The sequence below is a fragment of the Hirundo rustica genome, chromosome 1, assembly GCF_015227805.2.
Source record: "Hirundo rustica isolate bHirRus1 chromosome 1, bHirRus1.pri.v3, whole genome shotgun sequence".
Lineage (NCBI taxonomy): Eukaryota > Metazoa > Chordata > Aves > Passeriformes > Hirundinidae > Hirundo > Hirundo rustica.
This window is the reverse complement of record NC_053450.1, coordinates 58,973,283-59,000,263: the sequence shown is the minus strand read 5'-3', so window position 1 is coordinate 59,000,263 and position 26,981 is coordinate 58,973,283. Positions and strand designations below refer to the sequence as shown.

The window sequence follows — 26,981 nt, the reverse complement described above, 5'->3', positions numbered from 1 at the left end:
GCCATGCCCAGCGCCGCCACAGCCACAGCCACAGCCCGCCCTCCGCGGGCCGCGACCCTCGGATCGTTCAGGGGCTGCGCAGAGGGGGCTGCTCGCCGCGCCGAACACCCTCTTAAAGCTGTGTTTTCTTGGTCCTGCACACATATATATATGTTAAAGCGATGCAGCTGACGTTCCCACAGATGGAGACGGCTAGAGGGAACTGGATAGGCTAAATCGATGGGCCGAGATCGACGGCATGAGGGTCAACAAGGCCAAGTGTCGGGTCCTGCCCACAAGCGCTGGGGGCAGAGTGTCTGGAAGGCTGCTGGTGGAAAAGGAGCTGGGAATGCCGATCGACAGCAGCTAAACACGAGCCAGCTGTACCCAGCTGGTCAAGGAGGGCAGTGACATCCTGGCCTGTATAAAAACCAGTGTTGAGCAGGATTAGGGTGGTGATTGTTCCTCTGTACTTGGCACTGTTGAGGCCACACCGTGAGTGCTGTGTTTAGTTTTGACGCCCTCGATTTAAGAAGGACATTGAACTGCTGGAGTGTGTCCAGAGAGGTGCACTGGAGCTGGTGAAGGGTCTGGAGCATAAGTCTGAGGGAGCAGGGGGTGTTTAGCCTGGAGAAAAGGAGACTCAAAGGGACTTTATCACTCAGTACAAATGGCTGAAAGGCAGGTTGTCTGACTCCCAGGTGGGAGTCAGCCTCTTCTCCGACGAGAGGAAATGGCCTCGAGTTGTACCAGAGGAGTTAGGTTGGATAGTAGGAAGCATTTCTTCACAGAAAAAAGTAATTAGACATTGGAATGGGCTGCTCAGGGAAATGGTGGAACCACCGTTTCAGAAGGTGTTTAAGGAAAGACTAGAATTGGCACTTAGTGCTGTGGTCTAATTGACACGGTGGTGTTTGGTCATAGGTTGTAAAGTAATCCCAGAGGTATTTCACAGCCTAATTAATTCTGGGATTCTGAGACCCGAGGCCACAGTGCCCGAGAGCTCCGAGCTCCTGTGGGGCGGGAGAGCCGCCAGGACGCTCGCGGCAGCGCCGCTGCCGTTCCCGGGGACGTTAACGCTTCCCGAGCGCCCCACACGGGCGTGCCCCGGCCCCTCCTTCCCCGAGCCAGCGCTCCCGGGCACCGCCTCCCTCGGGCTGGCGCCGTCCCACCCCGCTCCGGGGCGGCACACGGGCGGTGGCGGCGCTCGTTCATTCCCTGCCTTTCCCGCCGGCGGTGCGAGGCCGCCGCTCTCCCGCGTCGGAGCGGCCATGGCGACGGGCCGTGGCAGGTAACCGTGGGCGCGCCGAGCGGGGCTCTGCCGGCCCGGGGCTGCCTGCTCGGCCTTCTTCGCCTTTTCCGGGGACGGTGGTTTAGTTGTTTTCCCTCAGCTCCCGTTGCTCCTCTGGGGCACTTATTTTACGTGTTCACGGCTCTGGTTTCCAGCTCTCGACTCTTCACGGCGAGGGCTGTGACCGTGGTGCTCTCCTCTCCCTGCCCCTGGCCCAGTGGACACCTTGCAGTGGGAAAACGCTGGTGTTGCCAGGTGCACAGAGGCCTGGGGTTAGCACTTCTTTTTCTGCCTGGGAAGGGGAGCCTAAACTTCGATATGCCTTCAGCTTGGAGGAGGTGCTACAATGAGTATCCACAAAGTTAGTTTAGTGGCTGCTTTATGTGTGTTCAGGGTGGTTAGGCCTTTGTGATGAATAGGAGGGTTTCACTGTGGAAGGTGTGATTACCTTAATTCTTACGGTACAGGTTCAGCTTTCAAAATTTTAAAGCATCAGTCTTAGAGGCAAAGTTGAGAAAGCAGATTTTTCTGCTAACGCGTTTGTACAACATTGGGTTTCATAGCAGTTTAATTCCCCCTGCTGGTTCTTATTGCTTCCTTTTTTTTTTTTTTTTTTTTTTTTTTAACCTGCAAATGGATTGGGGTAATATCCACCTTTGAGAAATTAAATTGCAATTGTTAGCTGAGGGAAAACAACTCAACTAGCCCATGTCAAAACATTATTGTACTTTTTCTTTATCCCCAGATATGCTTAAAGAGGTGGAGGAGACAGGTTTTTTTCATTACATAAAACTTTGTGTACATTATTTGAAATGTTACTCAAAAGACAATTGTTTGCTGACCATCAGAAAAACAAGGCACACTGCAAGTATTATAGGGTGTGAAAGTGAAAATACTGGTACAAAACTGAGCCCCACAGGTTGAAAGCTAATGGAAAAGCAATTAAGTTGTGCCTCTTAAGCAAGATCATCTCAGTTGTTCTAGAAGTCGCTAAAGAGGGGGTGTAACAGCTGTCATTGACTTTCATCTTGGGTTTATCTGCCCAAGCTGTGTCAATGCAATGTAAAAGCATGTTGTTAATCTTTATTTAAAATCTTAGCACCCACAGTACTTGAAAAGTAATTTATGGATTGGGTTTGCTGTTTGTTTCTTCACACCTTGAGAATATTTTTGTTTTGGAAAATGCAAAAGTTCAGGGTTTTTTTGTTTTTTTTTTTTTTTTAATTGAAGCTTACGAAAACAATAGCTATTACATTAAAGTTTTCAAGGCATCTGTGGGCAAAATGTTTCTTTCCTCAGATATTTCTCCCTGGGGTGAAGAAGGGGGATAGGTGGTTACAATGGGCAAAGAAGGGCTGAATACAGGCTGTGCAGATTATACTTGTCCAAGGTAGTGTGTTTTAAAATCCAGCTTCTTACCTGAATTATTTCTGTGCCTGGAGTCTGTGAAGTTGTGTCCCTGTAGAGTATGCCCAAACTCTCTGCTTTCAGCATGGATTCCGGGCAGAATAGCCTGGGTTGTGCTGCCCTGAACATACAGAATTGATAACTCTGCTGCTGTTGAGCACAACTTGTGTCTCTAAATCCCTTTAACAGCACTTTGTTGGTGCCTCATCGTCTAAGTGTTCTTGATAACGATACATGAGTAAAACCCTTGTTTGATCTCCAGGTCGTATTTATTATGACTACTTTTTTGTAGTTGTTGATTTAGTTGGTCTATCAGTGGTTAGCACCGGGCTGAAATGTGCATGTCTTTTTGTTAAGCTTAAAACAATTCTCAGTAAAATGTCTTCGATTTTGTTTTGTTTTATATAGCACAGTTGACAATGTAGACCAGAGCTGTTAATTTCTTTTGATTTTATCTTCCTTTGCGCATAAATCAATCTCAAATCAAGAACTTATTAAATGTATATGGTACCCATATACTTCAAAAATAACTATTTCTTCCCCCATATGGATTGGTTGCCTAGAGACTCAGAGTTGGTTTGACCAGGTGTTGGAAATTTGCTGGCAATTTAAAACATCAATAATGCAGTGAATGGGGAGCTCTGCCTGCTAGGTGACATCAGTGGGTATGAAGTGTAAAGATTTTGTTTAAGATTGAAACTCTCTCTCCATATTTCTCTGTGGATTAATGATAGGATTTGTTTGCAATTACAGTTCACAAAGTCCTTCCTGTCAGAAAACTTGGGAGAAAGTGTGAGCAGTTGGATTGTGAGAATTTGTGTTAGAAATATGCAAAGTTCCTTTCTTTTCTATCCAAGCTGTGATATGGAAATGTTGCCAAAGTAGGTTCCTTCACAGTGGTGTGCAAGAGACCAATCCAGACGCAGTTGAGGTATTTGATGTATTTACAGTTCTGCACAGAAGGGGGTGCTGGGTGGCAAATGCACAAATCCAGCACACCAACTATCAAAACTTTATACTATTTTATACATTTTAGCAGAGGGACGAATTAGTTTTCATTGGCTACAAGTTACATAATTGCCTTTTTAATTAATTTGTTATCTTCTCTTGCTTCTCATGCTAATTAGTTTGCATGCTCAGATTTCCTCTTTTTTGAGTCAGCGAGTTTCTTCAGTCAGTGATGGCAATCTCACATTTCTGGAAGCTGGAGCTGATTTCAGTGCAATTGCTGAGCTGGCTTTAGTAGTTTCTTCCTTATCTTGGGAGTTGTTCCAGGTATCCCTCTGGCCTGTAAATGGTGTCCACTATCAGTGGCCATCCTTCTTCCCAAGCTTTCTTAACCTCTCCCTGGGTCTGAAATCTTTGAAGCATGTCAAGCCCTAACCTTAACAAAGCAATTCTACCAGAAAGTAATTTTTTATGTCTAACACCTGGACATCCCTTAGAGTTTGTTAGCTGCTCTCTGTTTCCTGGATTAAATCTCCTTTCTTGCTGTTTATGCTTGAAAGTATACAAACTCAACAGTTGAACCTCAACAGTTTCTGAGGAAGTTTCAAGGTATTGTTTTTATCTGGTATCTTTTAATAGCTTAGCAAAGTTGGGTGGCTCAAAAATGTCTCTGGAGTAATGTTGTGAAACAGAAGAATATCAGTGATTTTGACTTGCTGCAGGGGCCTCAGTGGAGCTTGGTTGTAGTGGCTACAGTGGTGCAGCTGTCTAAGGGTAATAAAACTACTGTATTCAAACTGATTTGGGGGAGCAACACTATTCCCTTTGCCTGCTGTGAGAGATCAATCACAGGGTTGACAGCTGTGAGTTTAAATCTGAAACTTCCTGGTGCCAGGTATTTTAACTTGGGTGTAATTGTCCAAATCATGATTGCCATGTGGTGTATTCCCTGCATCCTGCCTTGGTTGAAATGCTGTGTCTAGGTGTGCACAATGTGTTTATTTCTTCATTTTGTGAGTATGTGACTCCTAACAGCTTTTCCTTCTTAAAAGTAGGTTAAGGACCTTTGCTACCAGGCCTGGGGAATGTTCTGAAACTGTAAATGCTGGAATTAAAAGTCTGTATTTGACACCTCCTGTAAAAGCAAAACCAAATGTGCACTTTGAGAGGTGAGTATGTCTTTATGTTAGGAGTAAGAGTGGAAGTCCCCCTATAAGCTGTCCTTTGACTGCTTGCAGTAATTACATTGATATCTTGGAGATTTCTATGTTAAATATTCCGAGTTGAAAAGATTTGCTTTCGTGGCCTACTTTGAGATCCTGTGTTCACCTTCTAATGTTTTCTGGCATGGTTCTCCTTGGTGTTTTTTTCTAAGTTCATAAGGATTATGTAGGTTTTCCAAGCTGTTTGAAGCCTTCAGCAGCTCCTTTGGAAGTCATGGGCAGTGTTGTTCCTTGAGAATAAAAATTGTTATTTCATTACTTCAATGAAAGCCAGATCGGAATTAAACTTTGTATGTTTCTTTCAGTTATTGGTTGTCAGCAAGTGTATCTTAGTGCATGGAGAGGCTGAGAATGGTGGATTGGGATGAGGGGGGAGGAATTAGTGGCTGCTGCGTATTTACTGCAAGGTAAATGTTTCTCTTCCTGTTTGACAGTGAAAGGGCACTTTTAATATAATTGTGAGTTGTTTTCCTTTTGAAAATTAGTTGCATTTTTACAAAAAAAAATTCTAAGAATACATTACCTGAAAAAGTAATTAGTTTTCTTTGGTTTATACATTTGATAGCTTCCTGTGTAGGGATTTCTCTGTTTTGCATTGGATGGCCAGTTCAGTACTTCTGTGCTGTCGCACTGGTGTAATGGTGTGAGAAAAAGAAAAAAAATCAGCTTCCTTCAAAGGAGAAAGAATATAGTTGTAAAAACCACAGTTGAAAGTTCTGGATCACGTACATTATTTTAGCTGATTTGCAGCTTTTTAAGGTATCACTTCTAAATTGTCTCTGGAATGAGTGCACTAACTGCTTTGAACTTACAGTTTATGAGTTATTTCACATAGTAACAGTGCAAGTTTTGACATGTCGCTTCTATGTCAATGCAACTAAGAATCTGAGTTTAATACAAACGTTGAGGTATTGGCATTATCATGCCTTTAAAGCTCTCTGTCTCTGAAATAGTGTTATAAATCAACAAGTGTTGCAAATAACCCAGTAGTAAAAGGACAAGAGGCACAGCTGGGGTGTTGACTTTCAGAGCAGCTTTTCTTTTCAGCAGTGATTTTGATGTGACCATACTCAATGCTCAAGAAAATTAGAGTATAAAATGCATGCATCTTAATCTCTGCAGTTATGAGCTACTGCTTGAACGGTATGAAGTTCCTGTCTGTTAATGCAAAAATCACGTTGGCTCACCTCCAGGGTACGTTCTGCTTGTCATGCTTAGACTAGCACCTGCATTTCTGGCAGCCTTCCAAATGCAGAGATGTCGCTAGGGGACATGAAAAGAATGAATACTCACACATCCAACTCCAGAGCAAAAGAAGGGAAGTTTATTTAGATTACCTCATTTATATAGATTCTGGACTATGACCAGATTGGAGAGTCTCCAATTGGGATTGGAGAACAAGGTTACCACCTCTCCATCCCACTGGCCAGGCTAGTAGTCAATCAATTGTCCCTCATCAGAGAGGAATGTGATAAACAACTCTTTGTTTATGTTACAAGTGTGAGAAGACTGGACTACAGGAATGTAAACATCAGAAGGCTGAAAAAATATGGCTACACAGAGACATTGGCATTTTCGAGATATCACTTGGCTCTTTGAAGTTCTCATCTTTCTGTTGACACCAATGAAAACTGCACAAGACCCCTGAGCACATACAGTTTGAAGATTATGAGGAGGTAGAGCATGATCTTGCTGTTAGACTAGGACATTTCTGTCCTGATGCATTCTGAGACCAGGCACCACAGTTAAAAGGGAGAGTGACTATATCTGCAGTTTTGCAAATGCTGGTGGTTATGGAATAAATGTTAAAATCATGGTACGAGCAGTAAGAAACTGGAGCTAAATGAGGCAGTTTCATGTCAAACATAGTTGAAAGTTAACAAAGTTTAATGAAGATGCAAACCCGTAACTTTTCATGTAATTGTGCTGTGCCACTTGAATAAGTTGTGATGAATTATTTTAGGCAAATGCCACATACCAGAGAGTGAAGTTAGAACCCTAACTCCACAGTTAAACTCCTCAGGTGATTTTTGATTCATCTGTTTACAACCTGCTGGTTTCCACCTCTTCTGTTTTTGTCTGGTTTGAAATTAAAATTCTCTGCCATTGTAATTTCTGGAGTTTGCAGGCATGTCTGACAGTGTTCTTCTTTCTCTTTTTTTCTAGCATGCCATCAGAAATGCTGCTGAAGATATTTTCCTATTTGGATGCTGTGTCCCTATTGTCTCTTGGTTGTGTGAATAAGCGCTTCTATGAGCTGGCCAATGACAAGTAAGGAAGAGGGAAGGTCTCAGTTGTGCCGCAGTTGTATTTACCTGAATTATGAGTCTTTCTAATTTAGTTTCCCTGATACCAGAGCACTGATGCATGAACCTATGGGCAGTTACTCTGCTGAAATTGCCCTGCATAGCCCATAGTACGTGTTGCATGGGATTCGAGCTGTGCAGGGCCTGTTGTTTATTGGGAGTTATGAGGCAAAAACTAAATGCCGTACTTTGAAATGGTGCTGTTAGCACTTTTTTTCTTTTTTTAAATTTGCATATATGTGCTTGTATTCGCATGGATCTGCACAAACATTATTGTTCGGGTGATGCTTAACGGTGTGTCGCCAGTAGCTTTGTAGAATTGTCATAGCTTTCACAATTTTGAAGACCTACTTACGTAATTCTTTCATCAGATTTTTGCAGAGGGATTGATTTAATCAAATGATCCACTAGTTGTTTTTTTCTGTTGCCCTGTTTGTAAAATTTTGGTAATTTCTAAATGAGAACAAAATAGACAGAGATAAATGCCAACACATTTTTTTAAAAGGATTGCTTATACAGGGTTCATAAATTGCTCCTGCCAATACCGTGATAATTTTGTGAAAGGGTACAGAGGGGAGACTCCTGTTGGTATGTGATAACTAGGATCTGAGCATTCTTCTCTTTCTAGCATTCTACTGATTAGCGTTGTTTGAATGAAAAAAATGTCTTCCTCTATAGGAAGTTGCTGTACCCGGTATGAATCTATTTCTCCTTATTTACTGAAACTTGTATGGTGCATTAATTGGTTTACCTTGGCATTGATACTTTTAGAACTGATGAATTCGAAGGGAAGATCTGTAATCTAGATTTAGGTTTTGAGGCTGTTACCAGCCTAAGGGTAGATAAAAATTGCATAGCTGACACAAATTACCAACCTTGGTATGTATTTTCCACTTCAGGATGGTAAGGCAGGATAAAATCACTGTGGCTGTCCAGAGGAAGATGATTCACTTGTCTCCATCTCGACAATGTCTGTTTCCATTTTCTAATCTCAACAGAGATTAGTGTATGTGCATAAATGGAACTTGGGAAAGAGTTAAGAGTTTCCCTTATCTGGGAGCCTGATTGATTCAGTGGGACCAGGTCATTTCTTCCTGATGGATTTTCATGGACCTTGTCAAGGTCCTGAATCTTGCAGTAAATGAACAGAGGTTTTAATTGAAGTTCCTGCATATTTCTGTGACAAATCTGACCTTGGTTTTTAGACTGAGTGTCTTTTTTAGGATTATTTCTGCTGTCCTGGATGTACAGGGTGCTGTCCTTTGATGCAACGGGACCATCAGTCTTTCATTGTGATATGTCTGTGCTGCCTAATGCAGTGATTTGTCTTTGGGCTGTTCATATAATGCGTGCACTTGAACAGTTCTCGGCACTGATGTCTCCAGTATAACTGTTGAAGACGAGGAAATGTTTATGACCCACCCCACCCCTTTTTGCACCCTCCTTGCCCCAGCATGGGATATTCCAACCTTCCTATCATGCAGTCTGGAAGTTCACAGATGTGGTCTGCCTGTGAAAGCCTGAGGATTCTCTCACCAGCAGAAGGTGCTCGCGTGAGAGGAAGTGAGAGCACAGGGGAAAGTCTTTTTGCCACTGTGGTCAAGTGATGGCTGATGATGTGTCTGATTGTGGCATTTGAGTTAGCAGTGAAAGGTTTGTTTGGGTTGTTGTAGTAATGTCCAGTAAGAACCTTGAGGTGAATATTAACAATTTGAGGCAAGAAGGGCATTTGTTCTGCTCTGAAAGAGACAAACTTGTGCTTCCCTGTTGAATGCCTTCTTGATTTATCTGTCCTGAATTCTTCAGAAGTTGAGGATGAAGGGGAACGATGCCTTCCTAAACACTTGTGATACCAAGTCCTCCTTCATCTTCTTCTCTGTCTCCCTGCCCTAGCTGATTTTTTGAGTTTCTTGAACTAATTTCTTTGCTTGCATGACACTGTTTTGGGAAAGGAAGATACAATATGTTACTGAAAGTGAAGATGAGGATGGTAGGTATTTGTCATTAGTCTATCTTCAGTCAACTAAATTGCCTGAGTCTGCAGGAAATGCCTACTACTAAGCCCTGTCTTTTCAGCATCATTCAGTAAGACACAGTGTGTTTCTCTCCATCAAAGGATGTCTTTTTTGTGAAGGGGTTTCTAGTTAACAGGAGAGTTTTAGGAGGTTATTTTACTGGACTTTTTAGGCTGATGAAGACCAATTGAGTGATACACAGCTCAAATTCCCGTGATGATGGATGTTCTGTTAAGGAGATCTCTCCTTTTTTTCATCACTGGACAATTCTAAACTGCTTTGGAGTCAAAACGAATTTTCCCCTCCAACAGAAATGTTTTATACTCTGTGGTAACTTGGCTACCTTTTATGGTTTTAAAATAGAAGTATCTTAAAACTTTGTTTCAGTTACGGGATTGTTCTTTGTTACCCTGACCACTGTGCTTTTGGTGAAAGGAAGAATGGAAACTCATGTCGACTGTGAATCCACCTTTACCAGTCACAGTGGCTTATTGGTTTGTGTGTTTTAGACACTTTTGTCTTAAAAAATGACAGTGGGGAATTCTGTATATATTTTCAGAGCAGCAGGCTGGAAGGTTTTTGCAAAATGCCTGAGTGTGTTTGCATCAGTAACCAGAGCATCAGCATGTGGGGACTTATTCTCAGCAGCTAATGAATTGAGAATGGTTTTGATGGGTAGGAGGCAGCGTGGGATGGGTCTAGTCCTTGAATGCCTTAAGGAGAGGGGAAGATGCCGTACAATACTTGCTAGTGGAAGTTTGCCTGAGGATAAGTGAGAACTGGTAAAGGTAATCTTGCTGATAAATGGTAGAAAATGTCTCTTAAGGGTTTGTTGCCCTTGCTATTAATTTTCTTTAGTTCACTTATTTACACTGTGTGTCTGGCACTTCAAAATCAGAAAACTTACTGGCAACCTGTATTCACAGATGATTGTTTGAATTCTTGTAGGTTCCTGTACTCAATGTTCTGTGAATTGTCCTAGAGATACTGGGGTGTGGGGGGCTGAAATGTGACCTCATTGTTTTCCTGGCATGAAAGAGATGAAGTCATCATTAAAGTCAGATGTTTCCTTGACTTCAGAAAGTCATGTCTTCTCTGGGCTTTTCCAAAGAGAGTGCAGAAGGGATTGAAATTACATTGATACCACCAAACAAATTGTCTTCCTCCAGCTCACTTTGGAGCTGAGAAACTTCAAGTGTACAGATTATCTTTGGAGAATAGGAGGTATTAAATCAGCTGGTGGAAAAGTTGGTTTTCTATGAGGGACGCATCATTGTTTTGGGGTGGAATTTTCAAAATTTTCTGCCTAACCTTTATCAGTTTTCACTTACTTTGCTGACTGTGACTATGCTGTCACAGAGCTTAATCCTGGATCCTGTATTTTTGGGAAGACAGACAAGACTGGTTTTTTGCTAACACTGTGCTCAGCGGTAGCTGAGATGTGCATATAAAAATGAAGTGACTATTCTTGAAATTTATTCCTCTTTATTCTGTTTATATTTTCAGTGGAATTTGGCTGAAGCTCTATTCCAGTTCTTTGCACTCAAAGTGGAAAATGAAGCCTAAACAAACAGAAACTGTTTCTTTGGGCTGTGCTGCTCTACATGATAAAAAGCCTGGGTACTGGAAGAAAGAATACATCTTCAAACAAACATGTGCCTTCAAAACTAGAGTAATGCGGCTCGTTAAATTTCTAGATCCTTATACAGGTCTTCCGTGTAAAAACAAAGAAGCTATGAAGTAAGCAATGCCTTGTCACAAAGATTTACTTGAGAACAGTGTACAAAAATTAATGGCTTGGGGGAGTATAGAATTAGAGCTAAAAATGTATGTCATAATGGAAAGATATGATGATGATCCATACATGACTGAAACTGAGGAACATAAGTTGCAATTAGTAGAAATTTTAAAATTCTGTTGAAAGCATAGTTTAAGTTTTATCACTTTGGGAACTGATTTTTAAACACCCCTCTCAACTCCTAAATAACAGAGTCTCTGGCTTGAGTTGGATAATTGTTCTAAAGGACAAAAATGGAAAAGAACATGTAGTAGAGAAGCCAAACCTATCATTTAAGGACACATCTGTTTCCATACTTTGGTATGGTACAGACTGGCCGTGCTTGGACGTCCTGTCAACCCTAAAACTGTTTGGAGTTACACCATTGCTTCCTGACCAAAGCAGACCTCCCAACAAGAATGGGTGAGTTGTAACTTAGGATTTTTGAGGATATTTTGGGTGTAAGTGGTTGATAGTGTGTCTGTAGGACCTATCTGACATTTGTTTGACTCTATTAAGTTAACTCTTCATTATAAAGCCTCCCTGTAGTATTTCTTTCTATGTTCTTCTCTAATTTGGTAGAGCTTTTTAGGAAGAAATAATATAATCTAGCAAGCTATGACATTAATTCATAGGTTAATTGGCATGCGATTATGCAGACTGATAGGTCTTGTCTTGGAAAGCTGAATCTAAGGCATAGAGCATGAAAGAAACATGTAAATCTAGGAGACTTTATTGTAAGAAATTTAGCTTGGAAAAGCTCATCAGTATTTATGTGGCTACAGTCAGGTACTCTATGTTGTTAAGATTTATTTTCTGTCTGGTAGGTGTGTATGTGAATTTAGGGAACTTGTTTATGTGTGCAATCTTCAGTACATGCATATAAAGTCACAGTCCACAGTATGTCCTTTGTTTTTTAATTTAGATATGAACAATTTTTTTTCATTATATTCTAAAAATATATTTAAATGAGAAGTGTCTATTTGAGGTATTTTGGTTGCTGCCAAGGAGTTTGCACACATCTGGGCCTGTGTGTGTAGTAGGTGCAGCGTCAGCTACGTGCTTCTTACACAAAGTCCCTAGCCATAGAGCTCTAAAAAGAGAGAATTGTTCACCTACAAAACACCTCGTTCCTCAGCCAGAAGCAAAGTATTTACTTAAAAAAGAAATAAATTAAGAGAAGCTTTTTGTATAAAGTTAGCTGAACAAGTCTTGCAGTCGAATTATGTGGGGAATGTAGTTGTTTTACCAAGATGATGATTCATACGTAGAAAATAAAAAAGCTTGCAGGCAGTCGATGTAGTTACTTCACAGAGTAACAAGTTTTTAGAAATTGTGACCATAGATGAAGGCAGTAGTCTGACCAGTTTCAGTATGTCACTGTTAAGACTATAACAGGCCTGATTGTCTTAAAGATGGAAAGGGTTGATGTTGATTAGGAAGAAATTTTTTACTGTGAGGGTGGTGCGACACTGGAACAGGTTTTCTGGGAAGGTTGTGGATGCCCCATCCCAAACAGTGTTCAGTGTGTAGCTGTAGGTGATACTACAGTGATACTGTGTGGAAATCTAGGAACTGTTTTGAATATAATAAGAGTCTGAGTCTGAAAAGGATTTTGGAAAGACTTCTTTATTCTCAATAGGTAACGCAAACTCTACTGTCTGCTCTTTTGTTAAATGCATTACTTAATAAGAGTGTCCACAAACTTATATTTGATTGTTTTGGATCTAAATGGGTTTAATTATAGGTAAAATATAGAAAAAAATTCTAATAAAGGAAAAGCTTCCTGTAACACAAACTTTTAATTTATTATATGTACAGTTTGATCCTTTCCTTTGAATTTTTCCTTCACAGTGATAAATGTTCAGTGATTCCATCTAGTATCAATAAAGTATCAAAAACAAGTTGTAAAGTAATTCTGTATTTTGAAAAAATTGGACAAGCACATAAGTTCTTTTTTTAGTAGTGTCTTAGAAGATCATATAGTGGTTTTTGTTTCTTTTTTTGTTAGCAGTTGAGATCCTGCTAGTACACTGTAGCTGTTCAAATATATGGTTTATGACTGCATGCCAAATGCTTTCAAAACCATTTTTATCATGTGCTGCTGGTCAGACTGGTCAAAAATTAGGCTGAACTATTACATGAATAAGTAGACATAGCCTTTTTGTTACATTCTTTTTTTGTTTTTGTATTTTTTTGTTACATTCTTTTGTTACATACATTTTGTTACATTGTTTGTTACATTCTTTTGTTACATACATTTTGTATGTTCTTTTCAAAGCCCTCGTCGATTTTCCTTGATTGCTGAATACCATCTTGCTAACTTGATTGAAAGTAGTGTAGCAGTTGGTGCAGATGAGCTTGTCCAGCTCTTCAGTCTGAGTCCAGGACTGTTAGTAGGAATTTGGAAGGTAAGATAACATTTTGTTTCAGTATTTTATTATGATTTGAAGGGAAAAAAAAAAAAAATTGGCTTGTAGTTTAGGTTTGGGGAGGGCTTTTTTTTTTTAATTTTCCATTTTTTCCCCTTTGGATTTTGAAAGATCTTGTCTAAACTAGTAACCACAAAATACATGTAGGGACAGTAAGTGGATGATTTATTGTATCCTAAAGAATTGTTGCAGGAGTATATATACTTTAAAAAAAAAATCCACTTCTAAATAAAAGATCAGTTATGTATCATTCTGTATTAGGTACTGTGTTCAATTTTATTTATTTTTTAATCTTCACATGCCCAAGTGTGATATCCTAGAGTAATTTTAAGTAGAATGGTTTGAGAAGAGAAATGCTTCTTCCTCTGATTCATGCCATTACCTGTCCACATCACTCAAAGTGATGAGTTCCCACTTAGCAACTTATCTTTAATCTATGTCACCAGGTAGCTGTATCCTGCTCTAGCAGTAGGAATGCTGTAAATCGTGCCCTTTTGGGGGTATTAAATTCTTGGTATTAAGAATCTAAGTTAAACTGTTAGCCTCTGTAGGACAGGTGTAGATATGAATGTCTTCAGAACATCTGAAGTAGACTTCTACACAAAAGGAATCTGCATCTTTGCCCGGAATGCACGGACCTCTGTGTCTCCCTGTAGCTATGTAGGGCTGGATGCTATGGAACCCTATCTCAGGTGTTCTGCTCTTGATCTGAGTTGAGAGGTTGCAGCCCTTTTTTTCTCCCCTCAGCCATGCTATTGACATAGACTTAGGTTATTTGGCACTGGCAAGGAGCTTTCCTCCGGGAGGCTGTGAGCAATTCCTCAAAGCTGTGTCTAACTTTCAGCTGCAAACATGCTGCCTCAAATGTGCACAGTCACCAGAGGCGATGTTTAAAACCCGCAGAAGGATTCTTTCTTTCACTCTTACTTAAAGGTAAGAGACTTAACCTTGAGACTGCCTGACTGGCACAAACGCATTACGGGTTTTTTCAGTCTTTGAAAAGCTCTGCTAAATGAACAGCCATTTCTCTCGTATCTTCAGAAGGTTCTGTAGATTGGTGTCCCTGTGTTGTTCGCTCTGTGGTCTTGCTTATGCAATGGCCCCACCTGTGCTTGGAAAGAGGATTCTTTCAGCACCTGGAAATGGTTCAATCATAACCAAGTTTCATGTTGTTGTTAAGAATCGAGTACCTCACTCTAGTATATTTTCCCTGCTTGCTTTTCTTAACATTAGTTCTTATTCTCTGTGTAGGCAGAGTAATACGAGGTAGTTAAGTGTCAGTGGGTGTAATAATTGTAAATGCCACACATCTTTTTGCACAAAGCTACCTAACAGAAACCAAGGGCAGGTTACGTGGGCCTCCTGGTATTTGGATAGAGAAAGACTGAGAAATTATGTGATTGATAGATCTCCCTAGTTAAATCTTTTATAGCTGTAATTTTGCATGATGAAAATACAGGAGTAGTTAAAAAGGCAGAAGTTTGAATAGAGGATGTCATTCTCTGGTAACCCAGAGAGATGAAAACAGTAGTTGCCCACATTTCAGGAGCATAATAGACTTTTGGCAGTGCATAATTTTTCTATTGACTCATGTGTTTGTGACCTTGTGTTTGTAAATGCAGGATTTAAAAAATGAATTAAAAAAAACCCCTGATATCCCAGCATTCTGTGTTCTTGAAGTAAATACATACCTCTGTCTCTAGTTTTCACACTGATGTTTTCTTTGACTATGTAGGCATCTATAGAAGGTTATGCTTTTAATGTTTTCCCAGGAGTAAATAATCTGGTGAAGACATGATTTTTACCTTGAAATTCACAATTTCTATTGAATAATTTTGTATTCCTCACTGATGTTAGCCTTCTTTGGAAATAGTTCCTTACATACGAAAATAAACTTAATGGTTCAGTAGTTGAGAGTAAGTGCCACTTGATTCTGTTTAGATGTCTTTTTAAAAGAGGCTAGTAGAAGCTAGGGACAATTCATAGATTGCTCTCATAATTTTTGCCTTGGCATAGGTAGTTTCCCTCTCTTTCCCTGTAATACAGAAATGCTGTAATCTTTTATATATATTCTGTACTCTTGTGAAATGACAGTAAAGATTTTAGGAGTCCAAGTGTTAAAGCAAGCCATTACTGACATTATTACCGTAATTGGCAGAGTAATAAGCAGCAGCATTTATCTATGAATTTTAATGCTCAGAAAGACCTTGTGAAAAAAAGAATTTCCAGATGAAAATGCATGTACTTTAACTTTTCAGGAGGAAAATGAAATTGCTTTTGTTATGGTGAATCTTCATTATAATCAACTTCTTGAGAGAAGCATTTTGGGTTCTGCTACTGTGTAAGTTTGGTTTTCCTTTGTAGGTAATAAAGATAACCTTTGGACTAAAGCTTTGAGTTTTACAATTAAAATTGACTGCTGGTAAGAGGTTTATATTTAGGCAGTGATTAACTGTTCTTGTTTAATATAAACAACAGTTACAGTTACTAAATGCAAAAATGTAGAGGCATTTTCATACTAAAATACTGCCATTGTTATGGTATTGAGGAGATAATTTAGTTTAAAAGTGTACTAGTACTTGCTGTATTGAGAAAGTTAGAAATACACTGCCCGTACTTTCTCCCTTTTCACAAGCAGTCTTTTTATTTCCTCTTCCTATCTGAAACAGAGATAGAAAAGAGAGACATTTCAGGAAATAGAGCAGTAATCTTTGGCTGTGTAAGAGGGGAGAAAATTTCTGGTAAACTGGTGAGGTGCTTGCATTTATCTTTTAGTCCTATTGAGAAAGTAGCTGGGTTTCCTGTGAAGTGTTTGTATAGGTGTATATTGCAGTGTATAACATAATACCTGTTTATACATTGTAAACTGTTTAAAAATACAAATTTTTTTAGCTTTAGAAAAGTATTTGGGGAATTTATTTCCCACTCAGCTTTCTGGTCAGATACTGTTGTACCTACCGGTAGTCTTAAATGCCCATTATAACTTAGTGTGGCTCTTCTGACACAGAATGTAAGATTTAACACCATCTTCCTTAGTACCAAATTGGATCCTATGTAGAAGTTGCTCAGTTGCCTCTGGCACTGGTCTCTTCAGGTCATTTGTGTGCAGTAATTACTTAGTAAGGCACAGATAAAATTATTTCAATATTTGCTGTTTCAGTGAAATTTTGCTATTTCAGGGGTTTTAGATTTGTAGCTAAGCTGATGCTTTTTTTTCTTTTTTTGAAGACAAGTCCATGTTTTGAATTTTAATAGATGTACCTTTTAAAGTTGACCGCCATGTTTTCTGCCTTTGGCTAGGCTGAGCAGCTGATCAGCAGGATGAGACACTGTATTAGCTTAAAAGAAGCACAATGAACTAGAGATGTTTGATTTCAAAACTGTCTTAAGATGACAGTCTTAGTGTAGGGCTATATGTTACATCGCTATTAAGTCGTCTTCTCCGCTTCCTAAATTCTTTTTTTTTTTTTTTTTAAGTCAATATACTCCTCCACCTAATAAACCTTTACTGGATGATATTGACTCAGAATATGGACTTCATGACTACAGCCTGCATCTTGATTTGCATGGCAGAAGCTGCACGTACCTGTGTGGATCATTCAAGTGCCTCTTCTGCAGAAAACGTAAAGTTGATGAACAATAATGTTTGCTTTAAAAATTATCCCTGCTGTTACATCTTTCCTTCTTCTATCCAGTTTCTCTGTTTTAAGGGGTGAATCTGAAAAGGGATTTTAAGAGTAAGCTTTCTGTTAGTTGTGTGGTTTCTTTATATAGGTGCTTTGTGTAGCATCCTAAGCCTGCTCTCAAAGAAGTCTGCCTGTTGTTACATTGTTACAGTATCAGGCCTGGTTCAAAAATTCTGCAGGTTTTCAGGGTCTTTTATTTTAGTTCCCTGCTGCATTAATGATGCAGTGGCACAGGTCTTGGTGCAGGTTGATGTTTCTTTCACTTGTATTTTATAAAGGAGAGACAGTTTGTCCTCATATATTTTGGAAGCTTGTTTCTGTAGAATTCTCCTCGAATACAGTTTGGCTGCGCAGACAGATTGAATATGTAGATAGATTTGTAGAAGTTACTGTGAACTTTAAGATTTATAGTTTTTACTTCAGTGAGCTTAAGGTTGCCTGTTCTGGCATCTGTTTGTTTCGTGGTAAACAATTTCAGTCATTGTTTTTAACTGCTGCTTCATTCTGTTTTCAGCACTTCTTTCCATGAGACATGATTGACCATCCCTGTTGTTCTCATACATCCCAAATTCATAATTGTACTGTGGTTTTGAAAAATACATGATGATGAAAGAGACATGGGTGATCTCTCTTTTGACACAACTTCAGCATAACTTCCTCTACCTTTTTAACCTGCCTTTTTAACCTTCCACAGCTGTCTTTCTGTAAGCAGAGACAGGTTAAAATTAAACACTGTCATTAATTTAATTTAGAATTAAGTACTGTAAATTAATTATTGCTCCCAGTAATTTTGTTTTTAATACCGTCACTCCTAAGCAGTGTGCAGTTTCAGAAAATACTGGGTTTTTTCCGGTCAGTAGAGGGCACTGTTGTCAGGCTTGAGTGCTTTTACAGGGCTACAGAACTTCCCCGTGATTTGCTGTGGTTTTTCTCATATGTATTTGGTGATTCCAAGAGCTGTCATTTAGACGGCAGCGTTGGGCAGTGTGGAGTGTGGTAGTCCTTGAACCTGATATATACATGTTTTTACATTCCAGAAAAGCACCAAGCTTGAATTAAAGGAATAATTCTAAGGCTAAAACTTCAGGGAAAGTCTATGCATGTAGCAAGAAATCTTACCTGAGGTGTTGTCTAGTACAAGAACCCTCTTTATATTCTCAAAAAAAAATCTTCTCAAAATTGGCAAGAGGGTAAGGGTTTTGGGATAGTGTTGGCTTTTCTGGTTTAGCTGAATATCACATTTTGTTTTCTAAAATGAAAATGTTATGCTCCTAGGAATACAGTTGCACAAGTAAAAGTATTATATGGCATATTTCCTTTCTTGATATCACCTTCTTGCTGCTTAGAAGCTACTTCCACAAAAGATTAAGCTGATATCTATGGAAATTTTAGCAAATGTCCATGAGCTACAGTTGTGGTGTCATCTCACTTTGCAAGTTACAGAATCTGTTTTATGCTCACAAGTGTTTTCTGAATTGCTTTGGTTTTGTGACCTTCAGCAGTGTGACAGCCACCAGTTTCTGGTCTCGCAGGACACGAGACAGCTGAAGCCATGATTCTGCAGACAATAAGCTCATTTGTCAACTAGTCCCTTCCATGTGCTTGCACAGTGATTCCTTTTGGAAAATGCTTGACTTCCTCCTAAAATGGTGTAGTGAGGTAGCATATAGCTGACTGCTGTCACATTTTCGTCGTAATTTGTTGTTCATTTTTCTCATTCTGGTGAATATAGTGCTGCTGAATGTGGCCAGGTTTGCCCAAACTGTTGTGTTTGATGGTTTGTGTTTTGTTTTTAGGCTCCATTCTAATAATACTCTTTATTCCATCCTCTGGGAGGACTGTGAAGCATGGAAGTCTGAAACATACTGAGAAGTCTTGCTATTTCTAAAAATTCGCTACTCAGTCCAGTTTTATTTTAAATTATAGATGTGACATGCCCGTGGATGTTTCCACAACTTGAGGCACAGATCAGTTGTCAGCCATTATACTGTTGCTTTACTTACTTATTGATTTTCATTAGGAAGCTCTAGGCACTCCTAGGCTACCAGAGAATGCCCATTTGTATTTTGCAGAATAATGATTTATTTGTTCAATATTAATTTTTGTCTGTTTTGTTTTTTTAGTGTCTGTTAGTATTGGGCTTCATTTTGCTACTCTGTTTTCAATTGTTTTTACAGAATTCTTGATATTAAATATAAAAAAGTTATGCCACACTTCATTGAACCAAGCAGATGGAGTTTATATGGCTTCAGATTTTTCTCCTGTTATTAATACTTACACTGCAGTAACTGGCTGTTTTGCCACTGTTTTGGTTGGGTTTTAGCATTTTATTTTATTCTCCCTTTCATGTGAACAGAATTGGTAATATGGTCTCATTGACAGATACTGTAGGATGAATATGCTAAATACTTTGTAACTGAATTGAAAATATTTAGAAAATTTTCCTTGTTTTCAGGAAGGAATGACAGGCTTTTCTCCCAGAAGACTCCCAGAAGCCATGAATACAATTCTTAATAAATATTTTTGAAATGTATTTACCTAGGTTTTAAACTTTTTAAGCACAGCTTTGTAGCCACATGGTAATTTAATCTTTGGCTTTTCAATGTCATTTCTTGTTGATGTAAACTAATGTGTTGTGCTTGCAAAATGTAAGGGTTGATTTTTGTGTATTTAGAGAACTTTTAATATTGGTTTGGAAAATTTCATATCAGGCATTTGAAATGTTTTACTTGACCTTGAAGATTGATTTGCAAATTAAATAATCATTTCAGTTTGCTAAGGCTGGTTGTTGGTACCAGAATTAGTGTTAAGCACAGCTTTTCTTCTGAAAATACCAATCAAATTACAACTTGCAACAAAGGCTAGGTTAGCAAAAGAAGTTTCCTTGGATTTTAGCTAAAATAAGTGCTTTGGAACTATTGGTCTATTTGTTTCTTTCCCCTGAAGTTTGCACATGATATATGTTCTTTATTACCTTTATTTGGAAATATTTGTTCCCTATAACTTACTCTGCTGCTTTGCTGCTATGTGTGTCTTGCATAAACCAAGGACTAGAGATATTATGAGGGGACAATGAAACAAAGTCTGGATTAGGCTGATGAAAGCCCTGTCCAATTTGCTTCCTCTGTGTTTCTCTTCATATGTTTAACATAGGTTATTCTGCCCTTTAATTTCATTTTCTCATCTGACTGGGGCGAGGAAGGGGAGATTTCAATACTTAGCCTTCAGTTTCTTGCTTGTTTCTAGGCAGACTTTTCCTTCCTCCTGAATGTGAGGACTGCAATGGAGCTTTTATATATTAAAAATAAATAAATAAAAATAATAATTATACATACACATATATATAAACTGGATTAACCCATGAATAATTAGCCTTCAGATTCCTAATCTGTTGCCTGTTTCCATTCTGGCTAAAGTTAAGATGTAACTGCAACACATCTTAGCCAGGTGAACTATCTAGCAATGATGTATTAATGCCATGCAAGAGTAGTGATGTCCTGGCCTTCATTAGTTTATTAGGGGAATGCTTTTTTCAATCAGTTTTTATTCCATTCAAACTTCATTTGATTTGAATGAGTAAGAGAAATAACCACTTGCACTCAGATTGGAATTGTGGATAACTAAATAGTCCTTTCGGAAAAAAAAATCTTGTTGACTGATGTTTTCAAATGTCTTGTTCAAAAGCTCAGCTTTAAGTGCAGACTTTCAGTGGTTAGTCAGTGAACTATTTAAATACAATATTTTTTACCTTGAATGGAATTTTGTCATTGAATTGGATTTACTGAGGTTCTGGAACTGAACCATTTGGGCAGGTATCAACTTAATGGCCTTTTTCTACTTTGAGTTGGGTCCTGGAAATGAATTCTGCTTACATTTTCCTCACTGATTTCTTTTGTACTTCACTGCAAGGACAGTGGGTATCACAGTCTGAAGGACTGCATTTTCCTTCAACCATACAAAGTATTTCCTACAACATATTTCCTGGGCATGGTCTTGTTTCTTCTCACTGTAGTCATACTCCTATTCCAGACAGTGTCTGTACTGAAAAACCTGCAGCTGCTGTTCTCTGTCATGTGCTGGGCTGCTTCCTCCCCAGAGTAAGTATTCTCTGGACACTCCACTGGTGAGTGGCACCTTTCCAGCAGTGGTTTGTGGCTTGGCTCTACAGTACCAATTCAGATAAGTTTCCTCTGTTAAAGTGTGGGCTTGCTTTCTCCATCACCGCCTCTAATGATCTGCTTCAAGCAGCCACCAAGCAGAGGTTTTGCTGCCACTGCATGCTGGATGCAGCCATTTAACTCACAGCCAGCCTTTCTGATATTGCTTCTTCTGTCTGTAGCCTCATGCTGCTACTTGGGCTTGATTGAAGGAGAATCACAGGCAAAACACTTCTTTTTTCACTCTGTCACTTGCATCTTAAACCTCTGCAAGCCCCTTCACTTGTTACTTTACCATCCAGGACCTGCTACTGCATCCTGACAAGCATTATGTTCCTGGGAATTCCTTCTGAGGTCTCTAGTGCTTTTGGTTTGCTCTTTTGAGAAAGTATCTCTTGTTCAGGGAAACTTGTCTAAGGGATGTCCTACCGAGAAATCTGCTTGTGTCATGTGATGCTTTTCTTTTCACTTTTCTTTGTAGTCAGGTCGTGTTCACTGTGATGTTCCCAAAGTTATAATTAGACTGTTGTACTCCCTGGTTAACTCTGATAGTGAAGGAGAAAAGAGAAAAAAAAAAAAAAGAGTCCATCTCTTCTGAGAGGAGGGGAAGAGATACCAAAGAAATATGGTTATATGTAGTAATAAAAAAAAAAATCACAAATCGTAGTAATTCTGAAAAAACAACAACAACAACAACCAATAAAAACTAACCAACAAAAAAAAACACACAAAAAAAACACCAAGAAAGAAAAAAAACCCAGGGGCCTTGGAAAAGTTTATAAAAAATTTTAAAATCCATAATTTAAAAACTTGATTCAAATGAAATAATATCGCATGTCAATTTAAATGATGCAATAACCTTTCTATGGAAGAATAGTTATCTGTGTACCCTTTGTATTGGGTTATTTGAGTTTCCAATTAGAGCTGAGAGATCTAAATAACTTGAAAGAAAAAAAAAAAGGTTGTGGGAAGTATCTCATAATTTTATTTTGAGTGTTAGTGTTGAGCTTGACTTCTGGGTATGGAATGGGTAGTGATGGAAGCATGAAATTGAAATATTGAATGTGAAATTTACTCCTTGCATCCTTGTGTAAGTTCTTCACATGGCATTCCTGGTTTTGTACTAAAAAATGCAAAAGAATTTTTAGCTGCTGTTTCTGCTGTGGATCACAGAATCAAAGCTCTGAACTGCAACTTAATTCCTCTATAATGTGCTTGATATTTAGCTGTTGGTGTATGGCAGGGTTTCTTATTGGGGAGTGGGAAGAAAAAGACATGAAAGAAAGATAAGAAGACATTTATGGTGCACTTGGGCTGAATATGATTTATACTGCAGTAATGTTGTGTATTTATATTTTCAGGTGACATTGAAAATGGATACCTGAGGCTCAGAGTTGTAAACTTGAAGGATAATAGGAAGCACTTGCCTATTATTGGGACACTTGGCATATGCTGGGAAACAGATGTGTTTAAAGGCAATGTAAAGGTCAGAAATATTTTTTGTTGCTGGAAATGCTTACCTCAAAACAGACTTATGTTTGTGCATCCTAAATATGCTAATTTTTAAACAGTCTTTTGATTTGTAGAAGGTGTCTGTTATTAGACAAAAACCTCTATTCCAACATTCCAAAAAATATGTGAATTTTGAGGAAAAATGTTTTCTCCTTTCTCTTATGGTGTCTTGATTGCATGATAGACCCATTCATTATGTGTGTGTTATCACTCCAGTGCTTTCCACTCAGCAAAGATGCTGTGACTGACCAGCCCTGCTTGGAAATGCTGGACAAAAAAGAAAGTACTGCAGATGTACTTTTTGTGAGGTGTTTTTTGTTTTGTGGTTTTTGGTTTGGGTTGGTTGGTTGAGGTTTTTTGTGAGCAATAAGCCTTGAACCCCTGGGGAAATACTCTGCAGTTCTATGCTGTGTATGCAGTAAAAGTTAGGATCTGCTGGGGAATGTTAAAATGCCAGTGGACACAGGCAGAAACTACAGAGCACATCCACACAGTCAGCACCTAGCTCCAGTCAGGTACATCAGTCAGCTGGATTAACTCTTTATTTTTTTTAGAGGAATGCTCATGCATTCTATTTGATAAAATTCCTAAAAGAGTTATTTCAAACAAAGTTTCAGAGTAGTTCTGTAGCTTTTGCAATAGTGGTGAAGGCACATATTTTTAAATGTACTTTATCAGCATGAATGTTTCAGAAGCTGTGAAAATCCTGATGAATGTAATTTAAACACTACTGAAAAATCATCTAGTTCAACACTTGATTTCAATTTTGGCACTTCCTTTGAAAAAAACCTCAAAACTAATAAAACTGTTATTTCTGCCAATCCTGTATAAATGTGGAATGAAATATTGTTTGATGAGACTTTTTTACGAAGGCATGTAGTGACAAAACAAGGGACAATGTTTTTAAACTGAAAGAGGGTAGATTTAAATTTGACATTGGGAAAAAAAGGCGCAAAAAAATTCTCTCTCCCGTGCTGAGTGTGGTGAGGCAGGGGAGTTGGAATTAGATGACTTATAAGAGTCCTCTCTAATCCAAATCATTCTATAATTCTATAGGATTAACGGATTGGCAGGATTTTTTTTGTTAAAATAATCCTGAGTAGTACATAAGAATTTAGGAAGTTATCTGTCAGGAAACAGAGAGCTACAGCTGTAGTCTTTAGTTTTTCTGTTTTAATCTCCCTCCTTTGTGCTTACAGCATAAATGATATTGAGTATTTGTTTCTAGGACAAAATAAAGAGTACAATATTTCTTTAAAAAACCCTCATTTTGGGGTGACATGGAACATGTCAGCATACAGCTGAGGGTTGAATTGAGTGTGGTCTTTACTGTAAGTCTCTAAAATTCTTAAAACATATGAAGGCCAAATATCAGTCACAGAAGTAGGACATTACACTACTTCGAATGTATTTGAACTTTGTTTAATACTCTTAAGGAAAACCAAAAACCCCAAAAGCTTTCTTGGCAGTTCTGGGTTTTTTAAATAAAAAAAAAAATTAATTGCTGAAGTAGAGATAGTTGGAAATTGTCATGGCTTAGGAATGGTATTCTCCAGTTTAACGTTCTCCACTGTAACGCACTCTACTGGCTTTCTTTCCCCTTCCTTTCCCCTGTATTGGGCTGGAGAGGAGAACTGGAGGCACAAAAGGTAAAGATCAAGGTTGAGATAAGAACAGTTTACTGGAAACAGCTATGAGATAAGAAAATGGAGAGAGGCAGCAACAAAATTAATAACAAAATGTACAAGAGAGGCGAGTGATTCACATGTAAATGCATGTGAAAGGGGAGCAGCAACCTGACCATGCCGAAATAGCCCACTGAGAAGAAAACCTCTCTTTGCTCCTGGAAATGAGGTGAGGTGGTACAGAACAACCTCCTTGTGTTAGCCACGCTCCCTCCTGGCTGCTGAAAAAAATTAACCTGATCCTGACCAGAACCAGGAAAGAAATGCATGGAAACCCCACCATCCCACCACCCAACACCATCCCACTTTACTTTTCATAATTGGCCTTTTATATGCAACTTGACAGATCAGGAAATTGTAATTCTTCCTTGTTTCCAGTGATTCTGTAGCTCATATAAGTTTATGACACCATCATTAGGTTTGGTTTGAATTTTGTATTTTCAGCATAGTCTACAGTAAAAAGCTTAGGGAAACTGTGTCTATCATATTGCCTCATGTTTGTGCCATCTGCCCTTGTGTTGTTTGATTGAAGTAAAGTAATAGTGAAAGCAATGTTAGAGCAACAGAAGCACAACTATGTAGTACAGAGAAATAAAGCATTCCAAATGAATTTTGTTTGGCATGGAATATGTGGAGTTGTTTGTTCATGCTTTTGGACCACAGATACAACATAATTAAGATAATTTGATTCATTTAGTGATTCAGAACTCAAGATAATAAGGAACAGCTGATGCTAACAATGACACACAACTCCAATGCTTCTAAGGGATATGCGAAGCTATCAGTTGGCAAAGACCAAATAATTGGCATTAACATTTTAAAATCGTCTAGTTGTGTAATCTTGTAAAGAAATATTTTCAAGAATTTGTCAGAGGAGGAATAACATCAGGATTATTACTATTACCTTTTTGGGAACTGAAGTTGTGACCCTTTCAAAAAGTACTGTATACAGCTGGCTTGGAAGGGTAACTTTGTGTGTGTCACGGGTAACCGTGAGTGGTTCCTGAGTATCTTAGCAATCATTGCTGTACTCACACAGGTTTAGCAGCTGACATTAAACTTAGGTTGCTTTCTCATATTGAAGAGACTATCATTATTTGAATGGTAAAGTAAGTAATAATTGAGAAAAACAGATGTTAAGGGCTTAAAAATGTTCAAGAAAAAATGTCTGATTTGGTTGGGCAGTGGTAGCTTCTGTAGCGCAGCGTTTGATGTCTGTAGGTTGCAATTTTGATTTCCCTAGGAAACCTCTAAGTAAGTATTTGTTGCAGTAGGTCAGTGAACCACTATCAATTTTATTTTGAGGTTTTAGCCTTCGTACAAAACTCTCTGAACCCTTTGTATTTCTTCTAACATCAGGGAAAGATCTACTTACTGGGCCATGGGGAAATAATCTCTTCTGCTTGTGTTTGTAGGACTGCTTTGTGATGGATCTGACTCTCTTGGATGAAACTGGAAAGCCCTTCTGGTGTTTTAGTGCTCCGATCCACATGGAATTGTCTACCAAGTTGTCCGGCCTTTATGACTACATGGGTCATATCTATACTGCAGACTATGCAGATTCAGAGGGTAAAGTCTGTATTGAGTTTGTATGGTTGGAAGAAACCAAGGAATATATTATAGTCAGTTTGGTGCTTTATGTGAGCACCAAAAAGGTAAATAGCTGGTATGGAACAAACTACTGACTTAATTAGGTCACTAATTTCCTTGCTTTAAAAACCAAACAAACCACCCTCCCACAACAAAAAAATGTTCAAACTGTTGATTCTTAAGACTGACAACAAGCAAGACTGCAAGTTTTCCAGTAACAAGTGCAATTGCCTTGTTTTTTTAATAGGCAATTGAGGGATCAAAGAGACATGTTGATATAAGTGAGAGGTTTTCTTAGTAGAACATTAGTCTGTTGCTCACTGGCTATATTGAAACTATTTTTAGGAATATTTTTCTTTATAGACACTTGTTACTAGGGTTAAGGAATCGCTTCTTTTGATAGCCATACTGTGAAGATGCCTTAGCTTACATAAGCTGCACTGGTGTTGAGAACATTGACTTTTATGCGTAGTAATAAAACAGCACGTATGCTGTTTGCTCCAGGTTTGTTGGAGTGTTATTGGTAAATTACAGATTTTGTTAAATGCCTTTTCCAGAAAAACTTCACTTACATATATTTTAGTAGAAGACTGAAAGGGCAGATGGCAAGTCAGATCTGAAAAATATGTCAGTCAAGGCATTTGTTAAGAAAGTCATGTGTAAAACTTATTTATGACATTTCTTTAAATTCTTATTTGTTCTGTTTTCCCATGTTCTAACCTTGTCTGATTTGAGCCTTAGATACTTGCCTCACATATTGGCCTATGAGTTAAGTGTCCCAATTATCAGCCAACCGAGGTGATGTTTGTTCTTGTGAATGTATGTAACATTCAGTTGTTTTAGAAACAATGTATATCTGATACTATTTAGCTAACAATATTAACCCAATTAAAAATTTAATATATATGCCTGTCTTTCCAGTTCCTTGGAGTAACTTTAGGATCAAATTTTCTACTTCCTGTAAAAAAAAAAA

General features: G+C 38.6%; 1 protein-coding gene across 5 annotated transcripts; it reads left to right on the top strand.

Moving 5' to 3' along the window:
• The first annotated feature begins 225 nt into the window (after positions 1–225).
• Positions 226–26,981, top strand: FBXO15 (F-box protein 15). Of its 5 annotated transcripts, XM_040086534.2 has the most exons (11): positions 395–474; positions 4,681–4,794; positions 5,154–5,255; positions 7,015–7,119; positions 10,676–10,909; positions 11,160–11,369; positions 13,228–13,357; positions 15,637–15,719; positions 16,856–17,001; positions 22,583–22,707; positions 25,834–26,981. In XM_040086534.2, the coding sequence occupies exons 3-11, from the start codon at positions 5,185–5,187 to the stop codon at positions 26,101–26,103; spliced, it is 1,374 nt and encodes a 457-aa protein (XP_039942468.1). In that variant the 5' UTR covers positions 395–474; positions 4,681–4,794; positions 5,154–5,184; the 3' UTR covers positions 26,104–26,981. The 5 variants fall into 5 exon arrangements, with proteins under 5 accessions (XP_058279656.1, XP_039942468.1, XP_039942477.1 ...); XM_058423673.1 differs by lacking the exons at positions 395–474; positions 5,154–5,255 and adding an exon at positions 226–244; XM_040086543.2 differs by lacking the exon at positions 5,154–5,255 and having other exon boundaries at positions 402–474.